The sequence below is a fragment of the Ornithorhynchus anatinus genome, chromosome X4, assembly GCF_004115215.2.
Source record: "Ornithorhynchus anatinus isolate Pmale09 chromosome X4, mOrnAna1.pri.v4, whole genome shotgun sequence".
Lineage (NCBI taxonomy): Eukaryota > Metazoa > Chordata > Mammalia > Monotremata > Ornithorhynchidae > Ornithorhynchus > Ornithorhynchus anatinus.
Genome location: NC_041752.1, coordinates 320,728 through 342,890, shown reverse-complemented (window position 1 = coordinate 342,890; position 22,163 = coordinate 320,728). Strand labels below are relative to the sequence as shown.

Sequence of the window (22,163 nt, the reverse complement as noted above, 5' to 3'; positions counted from 1 at the left end):
GTTATGTTTCCCATCTGCTGTTCAAGGACATGTTTCCTTTCTTTTATTTTAAAAGTACCCCTTTCAAATTTTCAAACATCCTGGCTGGCCCGGGTTTGGGACCACAATTTCATGTTCGCCCTGCCCACCCATTTCTTGGTTCTGTAAAGTCCAGTCATACCCCCATCCCAGTTTGCGGAGTCTGGCTCTCTCCAAACTACCTATATCTACAAACTGCTCCATCCCCTTAATCTATCCTATGGCCCTCCTGTCTCTTCTCTGACTCCGATAATAATAATAATAATTGTGGTATTTGTTAAGTGCTCACTTTGTGCCAGGCACTGTACTAAGCACTGAGGTGGATACAAGTAAATCTGTTTGGACACAGTCACTGTCCCGCATGGGGCTCACAGTCTTAGTGCCCATTTTACAGATGAGGTAACTGAGGCACAGAGAAGTTAAGTGATTTGCCCAAGTTTACATTCATTCAATAGTATTTATTGAGCGCTTACTATGTGCAGAGCACTGTACTAAGCGTTTGGAATGAATAAGTTGGCAACAGTTAGAGACAGTCCCTGCCGTTTGACGGGCTGACAGTCTAATCGGGGGAGACAGGCAGACAAGAACAATGGCAATAAATAGAGTCAAGGGGAAGAACATCCCCTTGTTTACAGAGTAGACAAGTGACAGAGACAGGTTTGCCTTGCCACTTGCCTCACCTTGTACCCTCCTATCTTTCTCAATGTTCTTCCACTACAACCCAGCCTGCACACTTCACTCCTTTAATGACAACCTACTCACTGTAACTCGATCTCATCTATCTCGCTGCCGACCATTTGTGAACGTCCTATCTCTGTCCTGAAACACCCTCCCCCTTCATATCTGGTAGACAATTTATTCTCCCCACCTTCAAAGCACATCTCTTCCAAGAAGACTTCCCTGACTGAGCCCTGATTTCCTCTTCTCCCACTCCCTTCTTTGAATCACTTGCACTAGGATTTGCAACCTTTTTTCACCCCTCCTTCAGCCCCAAAGCACTTATGTACATATCTGTAATTCATTTATATTAATGTCTGTTTCCCCCCCTAAACTGTAAATTCCATTTGAGCAGGGAACCTGTCTACCAACTCTGTTGTATTGCATTCTCCCAAATACTCTGCCCACTTAAGTACTCAATAAAATCCACTGAATGATTGGGAGTAGGGGGGAGGATAAAGAAGAGAAGAGGAGGAGGAACAGGGGGTACAGGAGGAACAGGAGAAGGAATAGAAGGAGGAAGAGGAAGAGGAGGGTCACCTGGTAGGTGTCTAGGTCTGTACAAAGAGACCTGAGAATGTACAGTAAAAGTAGAAGAAACTGTTCCTGAACTGGATGAACTTGGAGTCTAACAGGAGAAAAGTGGATTGGCTTCTGTCAGATGTAGAACATATGAAACAATAAAAGGCTAATTAAACAGGTAAAACAAGGTAGTTTATTAGACGCCGGGGCGAGCTAATAGAGCCAGTGAGGTGCTGTGGAGTGGCCGGAGAGCTGGCCGGGACCCTCCAACCCAATGGTCGGGAATGAGAGAGTAAGAGAGAAAGCGAAAGAGAGAAAGAAAGAGAATGTGTGTGTCACTACCTCTGGCTCCTTATGTCTACCCCCACCCCTCACCATCTCCCCATTGACCCCGGGGTCGCCGGCTCCTCCTCTGAAAACCTGATTCAGGGCCGGATGCCCCCACCTGCCATTCCTTTCAAAAGCTGAGAGCCCTCGCCCCCTCCCCGGATCCCCGCCACTTCCAGGGGTCAGCAGGGTTGATCTAGGCCCTGAGCCGGGCGAGGACGGGGTGAGGGGGAGTCTCCCCCGTGGGGCAGCTTTCAGAAGAAGCTGATAAAGGAGAACCCACAAGTTCCTAAAACAGACAGTGGCCGAGGGTGGCCACCGTGCTGTCCAGCTTAGCGGAGGACTGCACAAGGAGAGCGGTGCCGGCCTCAGTCCCCTTCTCCACTCCTCCTTCTGTCTCCAGGCACCTGCTGGGGCCACCGGTAAGAGACCCCTCCCTCCCAGCCACCAACCTGGGTCACCCCCCACCCCATCCCACCCCCCAGGGACCCACACCCAGCCTCGGTTCCTCCCGAGCCCCTTCTCTCTGGCTCTTTGTGTTTCTCTGTACACCCGTCTCCCTCCTTCACTCTGTGTGTCTCTCCACCCGCCCCCACCCCCCCATTTCTCTGTCTCCTCTGCCTCTGCCCCGGGTGTCTCTCCACCCCCGCCTGTTTCTCTGCCTTCCTCTGCCTCTGTCTCTGTGTGTCTCTCCCCCCCATTTCTCTGTCTCCCTCTATCTCTGTCTCTAAGTATCTCTCTCCCCGCCCCCCCGCCCCCGGTCTCTTTGTCACTCTGGCTCTGTATCTCTCTGCCCCCTCCCTCATTTCTCTGTCTCCCTCTGCTTCTGTTTCTTCTGCATCTCTCTGCCCGTCTCTCTCTCTCTCTCTGCCTCTGTCTCTATGGATCTCTCCACCTTTCTTTCTGTCTCTACCTCTGACTCTGTATGTCCGGCCGCCCGCCCGCTGGCTTCTGTATCTGTATAATAATAGTTATTATTATTATGGTATTTTTAAGCGCTTATAGTGTGCCAGGCTCTGTAGTAAGCGCTGAGGTGGTTACAAGCAAATCGGGTTGGAGACAGTCCCTGTCCCGCATAGGGCTCACAGTCTTATTCCCCATTTTACAAGTGAGGTAACTGAGACACAGTGAGGTTAAGTGACTTGGCTAAGGTCACCCAGAAGACAAGTGGCAGAGCTGGAATTAGAATCCATGACCTTCTGACTCCTAGGTCCGTGCTCTGTCCACTACGCCATGCTGCTTCCCTCTATCTCTTTGCCTCTGCCAGTGAGCGCCTCCCTGCCCGGCCGTCTCTATGTGAGGTCTCTTCGGGTGTCCCTTTTCCTCGTGTTCTGGATCTTCCACAGAAGTTTCTAATGTGGGAACAGTTAGGTCCACAGAGTTGACTTAATCAAGGAAAGATAATAATAATAATGTTGGTATTTGTTAAGAGCTTACTATGTGCAGAGCACTGTTCTAAGCACTGGGGGAGATACAGGGTAATCAGGTTGTCCCACGTGAGGCTCACAATCTTAATCCCCATTTTACAGATGAGGGAACTGAGGCACAGAGAAGTGAAGTGACTTGCCCACAGTCACACAGCTGACAAGTGGTAGAGCTGTCATTGACAAGCTGCAGGATCCTTCTCCCTTCACGCAGCCCCCATCCCTCATCTCCCTCCACTCCTGCCCCAAGCCCCACTCCAACCTCTGCCCCGTGCCTTCACACCCTGTGCCCCCCTTCAACCTCTGCCCCATGCCCACACCCCATGCTTCCCTCCTACCTCTGCCCCTCGTCCACACATCCCATGCCTCCCTCCTCCAACCTCTGCCCCGCGCCCCGCTGAGCGGTGGGAAAGGACGAGGGTCGGTTGGAGCCCCTGGGCTGGGAGGGGGCAGGGGGCGGTGGCTGGGGCTGGATGGCTCAGCTGCCACTTCTCCAATCCTGGACTTCGCTGACTCAGCTGGAGGCTTGTGCTGATGGCACAGGAAGTCTGGCTGGTCCTGCCCAAGCTTGGGGCTGGGGCCCGGGGCCGGGGCATGGGCCATGGGGCTGGGGCTCAGAACCAGGGCATGGAGCCGGGGCTGGAGTCGCCACCGGCGCTGGGAGTCTGGGCCAAGCAGGCCCTCCACCCTACCCGCACCTCAGGTCTGCTTTCTGCACACAGCCAAGAGCGGTGTGACCTAGTAGAAAGAGCACAGGCCTGGGAGTCGGAGGACTTGTATTCTAATCCCTCCCCTTCCACTTGCCTGTTATGTAACTTAGAACAAGTCATTTAACTTCTCTGTATCTCAGCATCTTCAGCTCTGAAATGGGACTCAATATCTCCTCTCTCCCCCTTAGACTGTGAGCCCCATGAGGGATGTAGCTGACCTGATTATCACGAGGCTACAAGTGCTTAGTGCTTAGTGCAATGCTTGGTTCAAAGTAAGTACTGAACAAGTATCACAATTATTATAGTGATTACCTGGTACTGTGTTCAGAGCACTGTGTTGGGCGCCGCTGTGTGCAGAGCAGTGTACTGGCTGCCTTCTGGATGTAGTACACTGTATTGGGCACTAAATACGTGAAGAGTGCTGTCCTGCATGTCTAATATGTGCAGAACACTGAGCTGGGCATCTGCTGAGGACAGAGCGCTGTGCTGGGTGCCTGCTGGGTGCAGAGCACGGGACTGAATGTCTACAAAGTGCTTTTCAGTATTATGCTTCATGAGGCTCCAGCTGTGATGCACAGATGGATGTTCCCTTCCTCGCTCTCAGTGGGCTGGTCAGAGAGGGGCAGTCACTGAGGTTGGGGTGGCCACCCCCTTGGCCGACTGCAACAGTTTACGGGGGAGGACGCTGACACAAGTCTTAGCCTGACTCTCATCTGCTTGGCAGGACCTCAGGACCTCAGCATCTACTCCCTCCTCCCCACCTGTGTCTCCCTGCTTCCCCCCTCCGAGCCCCCCAGCCCCAGGCAGCCACACTGACTTGGAACTGACTCATCAGTACTCGCTGTCCACGGATCCAATTGATCAGAAATAATAATAATAATAGTGATGGTATTTGTGTTAAGTGCTTACTATGTTCCAAGCACTGTTCTAAGCGCTGGGATAGATACAAGGTAATCAGGTCATGAGAGCCTGTGGCACTGTGACTCAGGGAGGAAAGAGAAGTGGTCTCACTACTTATTAAGAGAGGAACTGGAAATAGGAAGGGGGTGGGGGTGGAGTGGGAGATGGGCTGATTGGGGAGAGAGGAAATGAAAAAGAAAGAAAGGGAGAGGAGGTTGTTAGAAGAAAGGAGAGGGAAAGTGGAGTGAAGAAAGAGTGAAAAGAGGGCAGAGTGGGGAGCAGAGGGTAAGGAGGGCAAAGGGGGAGGAATGAAGGGGGTAGGAGGAAATGAAAAAGGAAGGAAGGGGAGAGGGAAGGATGGTAATGGAGAAAAGAAGGGGAAGGAGAGAAGGGAAATAGAAAGAAGAGGGGAAAGATGGAGGTAGAGGTGGTCTGAGGAGTCCCAAGGGCCTGCCTGGGTATCTGAGAAAAACTGTCACCAAAGAGGTTCAAGGCCCTTCCTGACCAAGAATATCTTCCCATAACGGCCCTGAGGGGGTACAGAATCCCCAGCCCCCCAGTCAGGGGGTTGGATGTGATGACCCTGAGGATTCTGTCCAGGCTTGGGATTTGAGGAGTGAGAGCAGCAGGGCTGCTGAGGGCGGGTGGGAGGGCAGGGATGAACAGGGCTGGGCAGCAGTGGATGGCCAGGATCAGTCCACATTTGTTCCTTTTGCAGGATGGGCAGGATGTCAATGCCCTGGGACAACACCAGCTCCCCAGACAGTCCCCTGCAGCGGGGCCACAGCCTCCCTCAGCTGCTCTCCATGGTCATTCTGAGCTTCACACTGGTCCTGGGGCTTCTAGGCAATGGATTGGTGCTGTGGGTGGCTGGGTGGAAGATGCAGAGGACGGTGACCACCATCTGGTTCCTCCACCTGACGGCCGCTGACCTCCTGTGCTGCCTGTCCCTACCCTTCTCATTGGCCCATCTGGCCCTCGGGGGCCACTGGCCCCATGGCCAGCTCCTCTGCAAGCTGGTCCCGGCCACCATCATCCTCAACATGTTTGCCAGTGTTTTCCTGCTGACGGCCATAAGCCTGGACCGCTGCCTTCTGGTGACGCGGCCGGTCTGGTGCCAAAACCACCGTGGGGTACGGGTGGCCACGGCAGTTTGCGGGGCCGCCTGGGTCCTGGCCTCTGTCCTCTGCCTGCCTGTCCTCCTCTACCGGGAGACCTATGTGGATGGGCCCCTCTGGCGCTGTGGCTACATCTTTGACCACCACGCCTCTAAGGACGGCCTTGAGGACAACGACCTTTTGGGATTCTCCAACTCTTCTCCTCCTACTCCAGAGATGGATGATCCTGGAACATTGGACATTCCCCTCAGGGCTCGGGATGCTCTTCTCACAGGCTCAGTCTGGCTGCTGGGGCCCAGCCTGCCCTGGGGCCCTCTGGATACTGAGGCTGGACATCCCAGTGCCATTCCAAATCCTGACTTGAGTCTGGACCCCGGCGGTCCTAGAGGTGACCTCCTCCCTACGGGGATGCCGAGTCAGTCCCCCGACGAGCTGGACCTTGTCATGGACTCTTGGGATGAATTGATTAAAATCTATACTGCTCAGAGCCAGGTGCCAGGGCCTCTGGTGGCCATGACCCTGACCCGGTTGAGCCTGGGCTTCCTTGTCCCACTGGCCATCATGGTCGCCTGTTACTCAGTCACTGTGATCCGGGTGCAGGGCAGCCGCTTCGCCGTGGGCCAGACTCGTACGTTCTGGCTGGCCGCAAGGGTGGTGGCTGCCTTTTTCGCCTGCTGGGCCCCGTACCACCTGGTGGGTGTCCTGTCCCTGCTGGCCACACCAAACTCCCCATTAGATCATGCACTGGCAACCTGGGATCCACTTACCCACGCCCTGGCCTCGGCCAATAGCTGTATCAACCCCCTACTCTACGCACTGGCTGCGAGGGACTTCCGGGTGCGGGCCCGGCTCTCACTGCGGAGCATCCTGGAGGCCGCCTTCAGTGAGGGGCTCAGCCACTTCTCCACCTGCCCTCCAAGCCAGTCTGATGTGCTGTCCATAGACCCCCTCGGCCCAGAGGTTTGAGGCCAGGGGCCTGCACCCTCCCTGCCCCCCAGGGAGGCCATCCCATAGGGCACAAGGGTGGAGAGGAGGCTGTGTCTGGGGAGGAGAGGGCTGCAGAGCCACTGCCAGGGGAATCATGGCCAGGACCCAGCAGGGCTGGAGACTCCAAGGCCAAGACCTAGAGTTTTTTCAAGGGGCTGTGGAAACCCCAGAACTTCCTCCCCGCTCCCAGCAGTCCAACCCTGCCCCAGGCCGGCAAGGCAACAGCGTCACCATCCGCTCCATACCCACCATTCTTTTAACCCCAGTGTTTCCCATTGCTCTGCAAACCTGTCTCCTTTAGTTCTGACCCCATGGAGGCAGAGGGCCTGAAGTCCCCAGCTCTGCCCAAAAAGGGATAGAGAAGGGGAAAGAGAGAGAGAAAAAGAGAAAGAGAGGAGAAAGCAAGCAGGGTGAGGCCCTCATTACTGTGTGAGAATGTGGTTGAGCTACACCAGTCCCATCATTGGCAGCCACAGTACAGCTTGAGGCTAAGAGTCTCGAGTCGGATGGGCAAGGAAGTCCTCTCTGGAGGGCAGACGAAAGCCACAGGGCTGGGCTATGGAGCAGCTTGCTCTTTCCACATGCTTGGGAGCTGGACCCCAGCCCAGAAAGGGGGACCTGGGAGCAATTTGCAGTTGGTGACTTGGTTTGATTTGATGCTCTTTTGACCTTGTGCCGATATCACTTATTATCTGCTGTAAACTTGCTCAGGACTGATGACTGCTTATGGTCAAACCCCTGACTTTTCTGTTTATTCCTTTTCTGGTGAATGGGTGGGACGCCAGGGGCTGAGGGGTTACCCACTCTGTGTGGAGCACTGTGCTGGATGGCTGCTGGGGACCAAGTGCCATACCGGGCACCTACTGTGTGCAGATCATGTGCTGGATGCCTGCTGTGTGCCAAATGTTGAGCTGGGTGTCCACTGTGTGCACAGTGCTGTGCTGGAAATCTGCTTTGTGCTGAGTCCTGGGCTGGATGCCCACTGTGTGCAGAGCACTGTGCTGGATGCCTACTGTGTGTAGAGCACTGAACCTGGTGCTCTGGCACTTGCCTGCAAAGGCATGAAGCTGCGGGACCCTCATTGCAGCATTTCAGTGCCCCCATTCTTCTCCTGATGGCCCCTGACTCCTTCTCAGTCCCCAACCACAGCCCACCCCCGACACTAGCCACACCAACCCCACGCCTTTTCCTATCGCTGACCTGGGAGAAACACCAGGACAGGACCTACCATTCCCCCTCCCCATCCACCAGACACCCCCCTCCCCTTCCTCATCCACCAGACACCTCCTCCCTCTCCTCATCCACCAAGCACCGCCTTCCCCTCCTCATCCAACAGGCACCTCCTCATCTAGCAAGCACCCCCTCTCCCTCCTCTTCCACTGGGCACCCCCTTCCCCCAGCCACCATAAAGGCCCCAGCTTGGGGCTCTTGCGCCTGCCACCCCACACTGCCCACAGCATAGCGGGCTCCAGAGGGCGAAACCAGAAACATTCATTTGTTTTATTAAGAAAGCATGCAAGAAAAATAAAACTCGTGAGGCCTCGGCCCCTGCCCAGCCCACGGCAGCGCGAAGGCTCCGGCGGGCCCGGCACGCGGAAGGGTGGGAGGCAGGGACGGGGCTGGGGAGGGGCCTGTGCCGGATGCCCCGCCCCCACAACCCCCCACCCTGCCCCTGGGGCCTTCCCCCTAGCTCCCCGTAGCCACGCACATATCACCCAGGACAATGACAACGACAACACTTCACGCTCTGCTCTCCCTGAAACGCGGGGAGGAGAAACTGAGGCACGGAAGGGGGAGTGAGAGAAGCTGCCTGCCCTGGCTCACCCAGAGGGGCTGGGAGAGGCAGAAGGAGAGGAGGGCACTGGGAACCCCGGAGTCCTGATGTCCCGGCTTAAACTCTCTCCACCCCGGGGCGCTAATACCTTTTGGAGAATGACGGTGACACACATTGTCATAGGCAAAAGCCACTGCACTTGCCCTTAAAAGGCCCACGATCCTTGGCCCTTCGCTGTCCCGAGCAGGACGAAGCAAGTCATGCCTCCTGATCAGGGAGCCACCGGGCCGCTCTCCCTACCCCGTGGTGAGAGGGTCGCCCCCAAACCTCGCTGCGTGGGCCTTTCCCGCCTGCCTGGACTTTACTCCCCTCGAGGCCCAATCTGGGAAATGTCTGCTACGGACCAGGTCCCCGGGACCACCCCCCACCCCAACGCACACCGCCCCCCGCCCAACTAACGTTCCCTCCCCTTCTGACCAGAAGGGACTGAGTGAGGAAGGGAAAGCGGGGCGAGGCAGGGATGGGGTCCCCCGGTACCTCGATGGATCCCCTCATGTCCTCCGCAGATCCCGCCCCCGGGGGCCTGGGGAGGGGAGGCAGAGGAAGGGAGGAGGGGGAAGGAAAGGAGAGGCAGGTCCCAAATTAGGCAGGGGGCGGGGGGGCGGGGAGGGCAATCTGCAGGTGCAAATGGGCTCCTGTGGCCATAAAGAGGAATGAGGAAAGGGTTCTCTGGTTTTGAACTTGTGTCACCCGTGCCCTCCTGAGATGGTGGAGACCCCCCTGGGTGTCAGCCCCCTCCCTCTGACACCTGGACGGGGCAGAGTCCTGAGCCAGGGACCACTCTGGCTCCCTACTGGATGGGCTGGGATGGGGTGGGCTGAGGTGGGCCAGGGTGGGCCGGGCCTTCCTGGCCCGGATTCCAGCTCACCCCTGCCCCTCCCCGACCCAGTCGCCTGCAGGCTGCCACTCCCCTCCAACCACAGGTCCCCGAGCACCGCCTCCCCACCCCGAGACTGAGAGCAGCCAATCAAAAGCTAGCCTCCACCCATCAGCTAGCATGCCCCATCCCACACTTTGCCAGTCCCGAGCTGAGGAGTGGGATTAGTTCCACCCCAGCACTGCATCACACTGGGCCAATCGGAGTCCTAGGGACCAACCTAGAGGCTGGAGATTGGTGGGACCTAGTGTTAGTCCAGGTAAGGGGAGGGGAAGGACAGCATAAGAACCAATAATAATAATAATAACAATAATAACAATAATAATAACAATAATAAAAGAATAAGAGGGAGGGAGGGGAAGGCAGGGTGAAGAGGAGGCTAGATTGGAGTTTATCATGGCAGCATTTTGCAGGGACTTCTCCAGAGAGAAAGACCAGGGGAGTGGGGAGAGGGGGTTATATATCTATTTACAGGTAATAGGGAAGGAGCGGAGTTGGAGGGGGGCGTCCATGCCCCTCCCCCCACGAGCCAGCACCCCAGGCCGGGGGGGCCACGTCGAACGGTGGCTAAGTGATCAAGTCCCAGTCAAAGTCGTCGTGGATCTCCTCGTTGGGGCCAGGCGGCCGGGGTGCCAGGTGATGTGCTGGGAGCAGGAAACGGAGACATTCAGGGTCCAGAAGTGGGGTTGGGGGGGGTCCGGTCTCACCCGGGGGCAGGGGACCGCGGGGAGCCAGAGGAGCAGAAGGGGTGGGAGGGGTGGGAGGGACAGGAAGGGAGGGGGCTCTCACCGGGGCGGTTGTATCCTGGAGAGTCCTGGCTCTGGACAGGGTACATGGGCGCTGGGCCAGGGTAGAGGTGAGGGGCCTGAGGATGCCCATAGGAGTTCACTGCGGAGAGACAGACAGAAGGCCTGAGTCCTTCCCATGGACCAGAGAGCTGAGCCCAGGCTCAGGAGCACCATCCCAGCGTTGGGGACAGTGCCCCAGGTTCCAGCTGTGGTGCCCTGGGATTCCAACCGTGGAGTTAATGGGGCCAGTATCTCTGGGTCCCAGCTGTGGAGGCGAATCCATTGTCTCCTGCAAAGCTCTCTGGGCCTCACTCCCCCCGGGATCCGAACAGACTTGGGAACTTCAGAAGGGAGCTGGACAGGCCCTGAATCCCACCTTTCTGTCCCTGCACAGTTTGCTTCACCGCTTTACTCCTGCCATGACCACTCCCCACCCTTGCTCTGCCCTGCCCCCACAGTAGGTCCCCAGACCCAGAATCCCACAACCTCCTCCACCCCACCCTCCGCACCTTGGGTCAGGGCCGTGTCTTGCTTGCCACCAGTGAGGGCACAGGAGTCAGTGAGGCGAGTGGAGGGTGGTGGCTGGTGGGGGCCCCCGGGGGGTGGCAGGTGCCCGGTCTGGGTGAGGAAGTGGTTCAGAGAGTCGCAGAGATTGGCAATGTGGTGCTGGTCCAGACTCCAGTTCTTCCTCTCCGCCTGCCGCAGGCTCTCCATCAGCTCTGTGGGCCGGGGGCAGACAGGAAGTCAGGTTTGTGAGACTGGGGGGTCAGTTCCACAAAACTGGGGTTCAGCTCTGTGAAACTGGGAGGTTAGCTCTGCAAAACTGGGATTCAGCTCTGTGAAACTTGCCGGGGGGGCGGTGGTCACCTCTGTGAAACAGTGGTCAGCTCCACAAACCTGGGGTTCAGTTCTGTGAAACGTGGAAGTCAGCTCTTTGAAATAGTGGGGTCAGTTCTGTGATATGGGAACTTCAACTCCACAGAACTGAGGTTCAGTTCTGTGAAATGAGGGTCAGCTCTACAAAACTAGAGGGCCAGCTCTGTGAAACTGGGGGTTAGCTCCATGAAACTGTGGTGTCAGCTCTGTGAAAGTACGGGGTCAGCTTTGGGAAAATGGGGGAGTCAGCTCTGCAAAAACGGGGGGTTTCTTTAGTATCGGCTTGACCTCCCTTCCCTCCCAGTCTGACAACCCCCAGAAGCCTCTGTGAGACCTCCCTGGTCTGGGACTGGTCATCCTCTGGGCAGGAGGGGTGTGGGAAGCCTGCGAGGGAGGTCCAGAGTCCGACTGAGCAGCCAGTGGCGAGCCACCCGCCACAGACCCACCTGAGAACTGGGAGTGCTCGATGCTGGACCAGTTCAGCCGATTGACCATCTTGAAGCTCTCCTTCAAAGAGTCGATGTTGGAGGACCAGTCTGGGGGGAAGGCTGAGACGAGAGCCGGCAGGGCCGGGCGGGAGCAGTGTTAGCCAGAGCCCGGGCTTCCCGCTGGGACTCTGCTCCCTGCCAGGTCCTGGCAGTGCCCCTCCCCCTGGGGGCCCATTGTGGGGGCAACCCCCAAGGCCTCAGACCATTCACCCCCACACACCACAGTACCACCGGTCCCACGGTAACAGCGATTCCTGTGCCCTCTTCCTTATTGGCCCAGCACCCAGCACCCCCAGCTCTCCACCCCCCGGCGCCTTCTCTGCCTACTCACCAAAGCCCGAGCTGTTGATGGGGGCCTGGGTCTGGGCCGGCGGCTGGGGCTGGGGCTGGGGCTGGGGAGGATGAGGGTGGGGGTGGTGCGGGTGGGGGTGGAAGCCCCCTGGGTGGGGGTGAGGCAGGGAACCCGGGTGTAGAGCCATCACAGGGGGCGGCCCGTAGCCGTCCACTCCTGACCGCTTCCCCCCGGGCGCCGGGCAAGCATCCGGGCTCGGGGTGTGGAGGGCGGGGGCGGCCCCCACCGAGGATGGGCCAGGGGGTGGTGGCTGCGGCGGCGGCTGCGGCGGCGGCTGCGGCGGCTGCGGAGGCTGTGGCTGCTGCTGGTACATGTAGTAGTTGTGGTTGGAGGGCTGCATGTCTCCCAGGAGAGAGGAGAAGCCTGTGGGAGGGGGTGGGAGTGGGGGTCGGGGGAGGAGAGCGGTTGCTCAGGCGGCCAGTGGGGGTGAAAGATCAACCACCACGTGGCTGGGTGTCCATGCAGTGGGAGGGTCAGTGAGGAGCCTGGTGTCCATGGTCCCTGGGGTGTTCATAAAGTAGGGGTCAGTGAGGAGCCTGGAGTCCATGGTAACCTGGGCTGGGTTTCCATACCGTGATGGGGCAGAGAGGAGTCCAGATACCCTGCCAGGGTCGGCGACCACTCCCCACCCCCACCCCCAGCTTTGGGTCGGACCACAGACGTGTCCAGCCAAAGGGGGTTAGTGTTAGGAGCCTGGGCCCTTTCAGGGGGACCTGAGAGGCAGAGCTTGTCATCCCCTTTGTACTGATGGAGAAACTGAGGCCCTGAACATCCCGGAGACCGTAAACTCCCGATGGTAGAAAGCCTTGTCTTCTACCTTTATTGTGCCTCCCCAGAGCACGGTGACTAGCTCCAGGTCACATGTCAGGTGACATTGGACTTCCAGACCCCGCCGACTTTCCCGCCGTGCTCTAACCCTACCACTGGCCCCCGCGTCCACCCCTGCCCTGACTCACCATGCTGGGAGGAGGAGGAGGAGGAAGACTTCTCCAGCATGGACTTGTAGAGGTTACGGAACGACCAGCTGAGGTCCTGGAAGTTGATCTCCGAGTAGGAGAACTTGAGGTCGTGGTTGGCATTGTAGAGGGGCGGGGGTCCCTCTGTCCCATCTCGGCCAGGACCCCCTGCGGCCACCCCCGTGCCCTCTGTGGATCCGGAGCCCTGCAACAACGGGTGGGGGTGGGGGAACTCTAGCCAGCGGTTGGGGGAGGGGCAAGGGCTGTGGGGCAGTGGGGGATCAAGGGAGGGGCAAGGCTGAGGAAGCGGGCACCAGGACTGGCACCTCCCTCCAGCCCGTGCTGACCATCCTGCCCCTCTTCCTTCCCCCTAAACGCTTCCTCCCATCTCTCTCATCCCTCCAAGCTCTCAGTTTCCTTCTCTTCTCCACCCTCTGTCGGCAGCCCCTTTCCTCCCTGCTCCCACCCCTCCTCGCTGCCCAGCTACCCCCTCCTCTCTGGTCCCCTCCCTCCTGCTCCTCCCGCTCCCACACCCCGATCGCCCCTCTCCCCTCTCACCTGGCTGTAGCTGGCAATGGTGGGGGGCGCCTGCAGGGGCATCTGGGCATTCCCTTCAGGGGGCAGAGAAGCATCTCCACTGCCTGGGACCCCACCTCGTGGGCTCTTGCTGGCCTCTTGCTCAGGAGAGTCCTGGCACAGCTGACCAGAGAGGGCGGGGGTTGGGGGGGCAAGCAGAGGGGCACTCGTGAACCTCCAGGAGCACTTAATGAAGAATGTGTCTTACAAGCCCCTTTCCTTAGCACTAACGCGCCTGTTCAGATACCCTTCTGTCTTCCTCCAGTCTGTAAATTGCTTAGTGTCTGTCTCCCCTGCTAGACTAAGTTCCTTGAGGGCAAGAACCATGACTACAAATTCTACTGTCCTCTCCCAATTGCTCAGTTCAGTACTCTGCACACAGTGGCCTATAGGCTCCACGGGGGGTCTTTTCTACCAGCTTTACTGTACTCTCCCAAGTGCTTGGTGGAGTGTTTGGCATACAATAGGCACTCAATACAAAATGCTATTGATTGATTAGGTGAGAGGGAGGGGGAGGGGGCGCCCAGCAGACACTGAGGGCCCAGCTGCCTCTCCTCCGACTGGAGAACCCCACCTCTCCCCTGCCCCCAGGGTGGGTTCCGCACTCACATCCTCATCCGGAGGGTGTCGCCTCTTGCGGGAGATGTCGGGACAGGTGTCAATCGTCCAGTAGGAGCCCTGGAAGGAGTCCCCCCACCAGGGCGGCACGCAGTCATTGACTGAGAAGGAGGGGAGTCCGGGGTGGATGGGGAGGGGCGGGGAAAAGAGGGTGGGAAGGCCGGGTGGAGTGGGCCCGGGGCTCCTTGGGATGGGGGAGGCAATCCACTTCAACAGCGAAGTTTAGGGGAGTAGGATGTCTGAGGACGGGGGCAGAAGGTCTCCCAGCCCTGCCTCCTCCCCGGGGCCCAGCTGTAGGGGCATCCCAGCTATGGGGGTGAGAGTGTTGTCTTTCCTACAGCTGTCTGAGTCGGACTCCAGCCTCCCTCCCCCGTCTCGGATCACACCTGAGAACTTCCGAGCAGGTACAGAAGGACCCCAGACCCAGTTTGCCTGCCCCGGGCCCTCCATACCTGCCTGCTCTTTTCCAGACCCTTGCCCCCATCCCATTCCTGTCCATCCCTCCAGCCCTTCCCCTCCAGGCCCTGCTCTCCTGGCTCTGCGCTGCTGTGTCATCTCGGGACTGGCTCCCTGCCCTCTCTGTGCCCCAGTAGAGAGCCAGCCCTGCCCTCTTCCCTGGGCTCCAGCAGAGATGCCTCCTCCGAGGGTCAGGAGGGGTCCCACACCCCCCGCCTCGTCTCTGGGAAGTTCTGTCCTGGGATGAAGAAGGTCATCCCACAACCCCCGAGATTCCCAACCCTGCAGTTTCACCCCCTCCCCAGCCCATCGCGGGTGCCTCACCTTCCCGGGATCATCACGGGGTCGTGGAACTTTGCGGAAACACTTATTCAGAGACAGGTTGTGGCGGATGGAGTTCTGGGGAAGGAGACGTGGGTCAGGTGGGGCTGGGGAGCACCCTACCACCCCGTGGGGCGGAGGGGATCCCAGAACTGAGGGTGAGGAAAGGTGTGGGGGTCCGGGATGCTGCTTTAGTAGCCGCCCCAACTTCTGCGGAGGGAAAGGGGGAAGAAGACCCTGAGGCTGACACCCCGAACCAGCTGAACCTTGGAGGATCAGCGGGCCTGGGGAGAAGGGCCCTCAGCAGGACAGGGCAGGACGTTAACGATCGTAGGATCCCTTGCCAATACACTTCTGCTTGGTCAGTGGTTCCCCCAGAAGCTGAGGCCCAGGGACTGGGCCAACAGGACCAGGGGCCCCACCAGAGCTGGACGGAGGGGCCCGGGGCGGGGGGCTCTGATCAGGGCTGGGTGGAGGAGTCGGGGGCAATGGGCTGAACAGGATTGGGCGGAGGGAGAGAGGAACGGGTAAGGGGGTGGAGAAGACCCAGGGGGAGGGGTCTGAGGGTGGAGAAGAAGGGATACGGCTGTGGGGGGGGGGTGGAGGGCAGGGGGCTTGCGGAGGGGGTGGGCGGGGCCGGCCACCTTCCAGCCGATGCCGGCGTTCTTATAGTAGGGGAAGTTGTCGCAGATCCAGCGGTAGATCTCGCTCAGGGTCATCTTCTTGGCGGGGGAGGAGTTGATGGCACAGGTGATGAGAGTGGCGTAGCTGTAGCGCGGCTTCCCGTCCTGGTGCACGGCCACCTCGTCCTTGCTGAGCACGGCGCCGGGGTCCGGAGGCGAGCCGGGGGTGCACTTGCGGCCGCCCCCCGCGCCCGGGGCCCCGCCCGGCGCCGAGCCCCCCAGCTTCTCGATGGTGGCGCGCAGGGTCAGCTGGGGGAGCCAGTCGATACAGGTCAGGCTGCTCTCCAGGTCCGAAGCCATGGCGTTGCTGGCCTCTGCGTGGGAGTGGGGAGGGGACGGAGACGGGAGGAGGGAGTGAGGGGGAGGGAGAGACACCAACCCGTCTCTGCCCCGTTTTCATCTGAGCCTGTGGACCACCCCTGCCCCTATGGCCCCCCACCACCTGGGTGACACAGATCCCTACCCCTGCAGTGCATCCCCTCCCCCGGGGACGGCACGGACCCCCGCCCCTGCAGCCCCCACGCCCAAGATGAGAGGAACCCCCAGGGCTGAGTGTTTTAGTCACTGTGACAGTCAGTCACCAACTCCAATCCTAACCCCCTCCCCGCCCCATCCGCCCGCTCTGGGTGAAGGTGGACGGACCCGCCTCACCCAGCCGAGAGGTTAAACCGCACACGCGCCGCACAAGGCACAACCCACGCAAGCACGGCACACCAGTGCGTGTGCACCCCGTGCAAACTCCCAGACCCACGCCGCACGCGGGGTGCCCTCTGCAACCAGGCTCCGGGGAGGGACGGAGAGGTCCGTACCCGGGCCCGAGAACCACGCGGGTCGGGACCCGCACCCGCACAGTCCCAGACGTCACCCCGCCCCCCGGGCCCCCCCCAGGAGTAAAGCGGCGTCAGGGGGGCTGGCGCTTCGGCCCCGGGCTGGCCGGGCCGACCGGACTGGCCGGGCGGAGACGGCAGCCCCGGGAGCGAGCGCAGCGCTCCGACAGTCCGACTAAAAATAGCCCCTCCCGGGCGCCGCGCCCGCCTCCCGCCCCCCGCCCTCTTCCCTCCCCATCTCCGCCCTCCTCCCCCTTCGCCCTTCCAGCCCTCCCCTCAGATCGGCGGGCTCCCCGCCGCACCCCCGCACCCTGGCCTCCCCTCGTGGGCTGTGGGGCCCTCGCCACGGCGGGGGCGGGGAAAGCGAGGACCGGGCGATGCTGGGCAGCTCCGAGGCGCGGGGAGAGCTCGCCAGGGTCCCAAGCGAGGGGCCCAGATCCTCCCCCACCCTCCAGTGCCCCCACAAGGTGGGTGCCAACGTCTCTGCCAACGTGCGTGCCCTCTGCTCCTCTCCCACCTCCCTGGGCGGGCACCCCCATCTCGCCCCCTCGCCCCCCATTGGGCTTAGAGGGATCGCAGCGGGGAGAGGACTCCCAAAGTGTGTGTGCGGCAGGGGGGAAGGGTCACCGCACAAAAACTGCCCGTCACGAAATGCCAGGTCTCCTTGCCCCACCCCCGTCTTCACCCCCTCACTGCCCTCACATCCCTCACCACCCCATCCTCACCCACCTTCCCCCATCAGCCCTCGAGTTGCCCAGTGGTCTCAGCACTGGTCTCCCTCACCCAGGGGAGGGGGGGGGTCACCTCTTCTTTCCATCTCCTCCAGGGGCCTCCCCATTAAGCTCTCTTTTCCACTGCTCCCTGTAAGCACTCAAGACCACCCCATGCTTAACCCCAAAGCACTTCCATGCATATCCAAATTTAAATTATTTATTTAATGATATTAATGTCTGTCTCCCCCTCTAGACTGTAAGCTCGCTATGGGGCTCTGTTGTATTGCATTCTCCCAAGTAGTAATAATAATGTTTTTTTAATTATTATTATTAACTGCTTACTGTGTGTGAAGCCCTGTTAAAAGCACTGAGGTAGATACAAGGTAATCGGGTTGGACACAGTTCCTGTCCTGCAAGGGGCTCAAAGTCTTAATCCCCATTTCACAGGTGAGGTAACTGAGGCACAGAGAAGTGAAGTGACTCGCGCAAGGTCACAAGCAGACAAGTGCCAGAGCAGGGATTAGAACCCATGTTCTCTGACTCCCAGGACCGTGCTCTTGCCACTAGCCCATGATGCTTCCCTAAGTATTAAGTACAGTGCTCTGCACACTGTAAAAACTCAATAAATACCATTGATTGATTGATTGACTCCTTCAGCCAGTTCAGTGGTCAAGCGCTGGGAGACCTATGTTTCAGGCTCCCCTTGGTAAGTCGGATGGGGCAGTGACTCCAGCCTCAGCCAGGCTCAGGGTTGGTGGCCGGGTTTAATGATCTCTGGGGGGTGGTGAGGGCGGGCCACCCGCCCTCTTGTTCCACAATCCCCACCTAACATATAGTCCCCAGGCTCCCCAGCCCCCGTGACCCCATGCTCAAAACCCTCAAGCTCCCCATGTCCCCCCATGCCTCCCCTTGCCCCCCTACACCTCCTACACAACTGTGGCAGAGGCTTATGTTGTTTCAGGACTGGAATCTGAAGGCCCAAACCCAGGGTCCCCCTGTCCCAGGTCCTGGGGTGGGGAAAAGAGCCACCCCACCACTCCCAGCCCAGCCCCAGCCCCAGCTCCAGTCCAACCCCAGCTCCATCCCCAGTCCCAACTCAGCCCAGGCCCAAACCCAGCCCAGTGCCACCCAGCCCAGCCCTAGGCCCAGTTGAGGCACACACACACCCCGGGGCTGAAGGGTCAGAGATTGAATCCCCAAAGGGGGTGGTGGGGCAGGGTCATGACAGAGAACAGCTGGAAGGGGCAGGGGGGAGGGCGCAAAGGGCAGCACAGGGACTGCAAAGACCCAGGCCAGAGAAGTCAGTCAAGGATGAAGAGATCTTAACAAGATTCAGGGATTATGAATAGCCCTGAGAATCCCCTCACCTCTCTATTCTACTCTCCCTCATTTCCACACCTGTGACCAGCCCCTCCCCTGTTGGCTCTGCCCTCGGGCCCATCCAGCCAGGAGAGTCTCTAAGAGTAGCACTGGGACACTGGGAGGAACCTTGTGCAGGGTGACCTCCTGGAGACCTATCCTAATAGGGATCGATCATCTCCATCCTTGACTCTCCCTCAGTGACCCAGCACCGACCATCCAACCCCTCTGACTCTCCCCTCTCCATCCCTGATCCTCCCCCAGTTGACCCAATGTGACCCAGTATAATAATAATTATGGTATTTGTTAAGTGCTTATTATGTGCCAACCACTGTTCTAAGCTCTGGGGCATAGGGGGGAGCAAGGTAATCAGGTTGACCCACTTGGGGCTCACAGTCTTAATGCCCAGTTTACAGATGAGGTAACTGAAGCACAGAGAAGTTAAGTGACTTGTCCAAAGTCACACAGCTGACAAGTGGCGGAGCCGGGATTAGAACCCATGACCTCTGACTCCCAGCCCTTGCTCTTTCCACTGAGCCATGCTGCTTCTCTAATGGACTATCCGACACCCCTGACTCTTCTCTCTCCATCCCTGACTCCTCCAATGACCCAGCACGGACCATCCTATACCCCTGATTTTCCCCTCTCCATCCCTGACCCTCCCAGTGCACCAGCAGAACGCACCCAATATCCTTCACTTTCCCTTTTCCATCCTTGCCTCTTTCCCAGTGACCCAGCACGGAATGCCCAATGCCCCCGCTGTGTGATCCATGGGTGGGGGGAGCCAGCAGGGTGACTTCTGCCAATATTGGCCCAGAGTCCTCTCTAGGATCAAGTCCTGGCTGCCGGGCACCCACCTAGCACCTGTCTGTGCCCCTCTGGGGGTTACCCCACCCGAATCCCACAGCCAGCAACTGCAGTTACCACCCTGCAGAGAGCTCCCCATGCATGGAGCTGCCCACGCCTGTCTGTGACTCCACCCACACACATGTAGTTCCACATGCCTGCCTGTTAATATAGGCGCTCACACTGGCCTGTCACTCTGTGTACACACATGTAGCTCCTCACAGGTGTTTCGCACAAACACGGACACACATATTCCCAGACTCCCACACCCGTGGGGCTGTGGCCCTGTAAGGGGGTGGTGCGGGATTGGGGGGTGGGGGGCCGGGGCAGGAGGGCCAGGGGGCCCAGTCGGAGGAATTCCCAGGCGTGTCTGGGAGCGGGTGTGGGGGAGGCGGGGGCGCGAGACTGTGCGGGGGTGGACGAGCAAAGCCCGGCGTGGCCGGAGAAGATAAGGAGCCTCCTCCACCGGCCAGTCAACCGGGGGACGGTGGGAGACCAGAATCCTCCGTCCAACGTGAGCTGGTAGGGGTCACGACCTCTGGGCTGGATGGGATGGGGTCCTGGCCCTGCCCGTGGGACTCCCTCTCCCCGGACCCTCCCGCTACATGCCTTGACCCTTGACGACTGCTGGCCAGCGGTGCGGGGGGGCCCGGCCTCCCTGGGCTGGATGCAATGCAGCCATGCTGGATCTGGGGACTAGCCGGGTGCAGAGAACGGGGGCGGAGGGTGGGGGCCACGACTCGACCTCCCCTCCCCAGGCCCGTGTCCTGGAGCTAGGGGCTCGTCTGGGGAAAGAGGTTCCCCTCCGGCCTGGATCTTCCCATCCTCCTTTCCCGGGCAAGGGGTGCCCTCCTCTGGCCCCCGGGCCCAGGGCGCCCAGCATCTGGATCCCCCACCCCCCGGACAGGGGGTCGTAACCAGGGGGGTGGAGGGCGGCGCCGCTTACCTGACTCCGGGGGCCCGCGGGGAGCGACGTCTCGGGGTGGGCAGGGGGCCCGGCTCAGCGGCCGGCCGAGGATCCCATCCTCAGAGCCTGGTCCGCGTCGAGTGGGCTGGGCCCCCGGGGCCGGGCGAGGTGGGTGTCCCCGGGAGGGCGGGGGAGGGGGAGGGGGAGGAGGGGAGGGAGGTCCTACTTGGGGCAGGTGACCCGCCCCCCACACCCTGCCTGCTATGCTGGGGGCGAGGAGGAGGAGGAGGAGGAGGAGGGAGAGGAGGGGTGAAGGGAGGGAGGGGAAAGGAAAGGAAGAAGAGGAAGAGGAGAAGGAGGACGTGGAGAAGCTTCTGCCAACCTGGACTGAGCTCCCCTCCCCACAGATCCGGGGGCGCCGAGGGGAGGGGCTATCTCAGGTCTGGGCCTGGGGGACGGTCCCCGTCCCCCGATCTGCGCTGCGGGGGAGGGGAGGCCCTAGCTCCTCTCTCTCTCTCTCCCCGCACCTTCAGGGCGACCCCTAAATCCCGGCCCGGGAGGAGGGTCTCTCTTCCCCCATAGGGGGAAGGTCCTATCGGGCCGGAGTCCCCGTCCCAGGGTAGGGGAGGTGCTGGGCGTTGCTGGGCGGCGGGGATCCGGGGGTCCCGGGGAGAGGTCCGGCCGACACGGGCTGCAGGGAGCGCAAGGCCGCAGCGCCGGGTTGGGGCTGCGGCCGCCGCCCCCGCTGTCCGGTCCGGTGGGCTGTCCGCTCGGCTGTCCGTTGGGCTCCGCTCCCCGCGGCCCCTGCTCTCCGCGCCGTCGCCTTGGCTCGGGGTCCGGGTGACGAGGCTGCGGGCGGCCGGGCGGGCGGGAGGGCTGGCGGGCGGGCTCCGGGGCTCCGGGACTCCGGGGCTCCGGGGCTCCTCGCTCGGCTCCGCGGCGGCTGCAGGCCCCGGCTCCGCCCCGCTCCCTCCCCGGCTCCGCCCCGGCCCGGGCCGCCGCGCAGCCCCCGCCCCCCGCCCCAGCCCCAACCCCGGCCTGGTTAAGGAGGCTCCGACACCCCCGCGCCCCGGACCCCGGGCGACCCCTCTGCCTCTCGCCGCCAAGATCGCCCACGCGGGGATCCTCTTCTGCAAATAAGGGCTCCGACCCACGGAGCCAGGGCCAGCTCTAGCAGCTGCTGCTCGGGGCTCAGCTCCGAGCGACCAGACGCAGCACCCCGGCCCCTCAGGACCTCACCATCATCCCGGACCCTCGGGACCTCATCATCATCCCGGACCCTCGGGACCTCATCATCATCCCGGACCCTCGGGGCCTCCCCATCATCCCGGACCCTCGGGGCCTCACCATCATCCCGGACCCTCTGGACCTCACCATCACCCGGGACTCTCGGGACCTCACCATCACCCGGGATTCTCGGGACCTCACCATCATCCCGGACCCTCTGGACCTCACCATCACCCGGGACTCTCGGGACCTCACCATCATCCCGGACCCTCTGGACCTCACCATCACCCGGGACTCTCGGGACCTCACCATCATCCCGGACCCTCGGGACCTCACCATCATCCCGGACCCGCGGAACCTCACCATCATCCCAGATCCTTAGGACCTCACCATCACCCCGGACCCTTGGGATCTCCCATCCCACAGTAATCCAGCGCCTCAGTCCCTCACCCACTGTAGAGCCCCCGGGGGGCGGGGGGCGGCCGGGGATAGTCCTCCCTGTTCCCAGCCCCCTCCCGTCCTCTTTTGGGCCGATCGGTGCGTCAAACAGAGAGAAACGCCAGCTGTGGGTGTTTGCATAGGTTGTACCGCCCTGAGTGCAGGACTCGGGGGCCAAAGAATGCCTCCCCACCTCGGACCTGGGATCCCACCCTTGCTCTGGGCTGTTGTAACTGGTCTTCCATGGTCGGGGGCTCTGGGCAGGGAGTCAACCTCCCCCAGACCCTCTTGCCAAAGT

The 22,163-nt window shown here is 60.5% G+C and overlaps 2 protein-coding genes across 2 annotated transcripts; one reads left to right on the top strand and one right to left on the bottom strand.

The window, feature by feature from the left end:
- Positions 1-1,850: 1,850 nt before the first annotated feature.
- C3AR1 (complement C3a receptor 1) lies at positions 1,851-7,462 on the top strand. The gene is made up of 2 exons (XM_029054229.2): positions 1,851-2,006; positions 5,337-7,462. The coding sequence occupies exon 2, from the start codon at positions 5,338-5,340 to the stop codon at positions 6,700-6,702; it is 1,365 nt and encodes a 454-aa protein (XP_028910062.1). The 5' UTR covers positions 1,851-2,006; position 5,337; the 3' UTR covers positions 6,703-7,462.
- A 747-nt stretch (positions 7,463-8,209) lies between these two features.
- On the bottom strand, positions 8,210-21,063 carry FOXJ2 (forkhead box J2). Its single transcript, XM_029054500.2, has 11 exons — positions 20,240-21,063; positions 15,510-15,862; positions 14,869-14,943; positions 14,080-14,148; positions 13,453-13,593; positions 12,895-13,099; positions 11,918-12,301; positions 11,545-11,646; positions 10,732-10,941; positions 10,224-10,322; positions 8,210-10,078 (listed from the first exon to the last, which is right to left on the bottom strand). The coding sequence occupies exons 2-11, from the start codon at positions 15,846-15,848 to the stop codon at positions 10,002-10,004; spliced, it is 1,701 nt and encodes a 566-aa protein (XP_028910333.1). The 5' UTR covers positions 15,849-15,862; positions 20,240-21,063; the 3' UTR covers positions 8,210-10,001.
- Between the last annotated feature and the right edge of the window lie 1,100 nt (positions 21,064-22,163).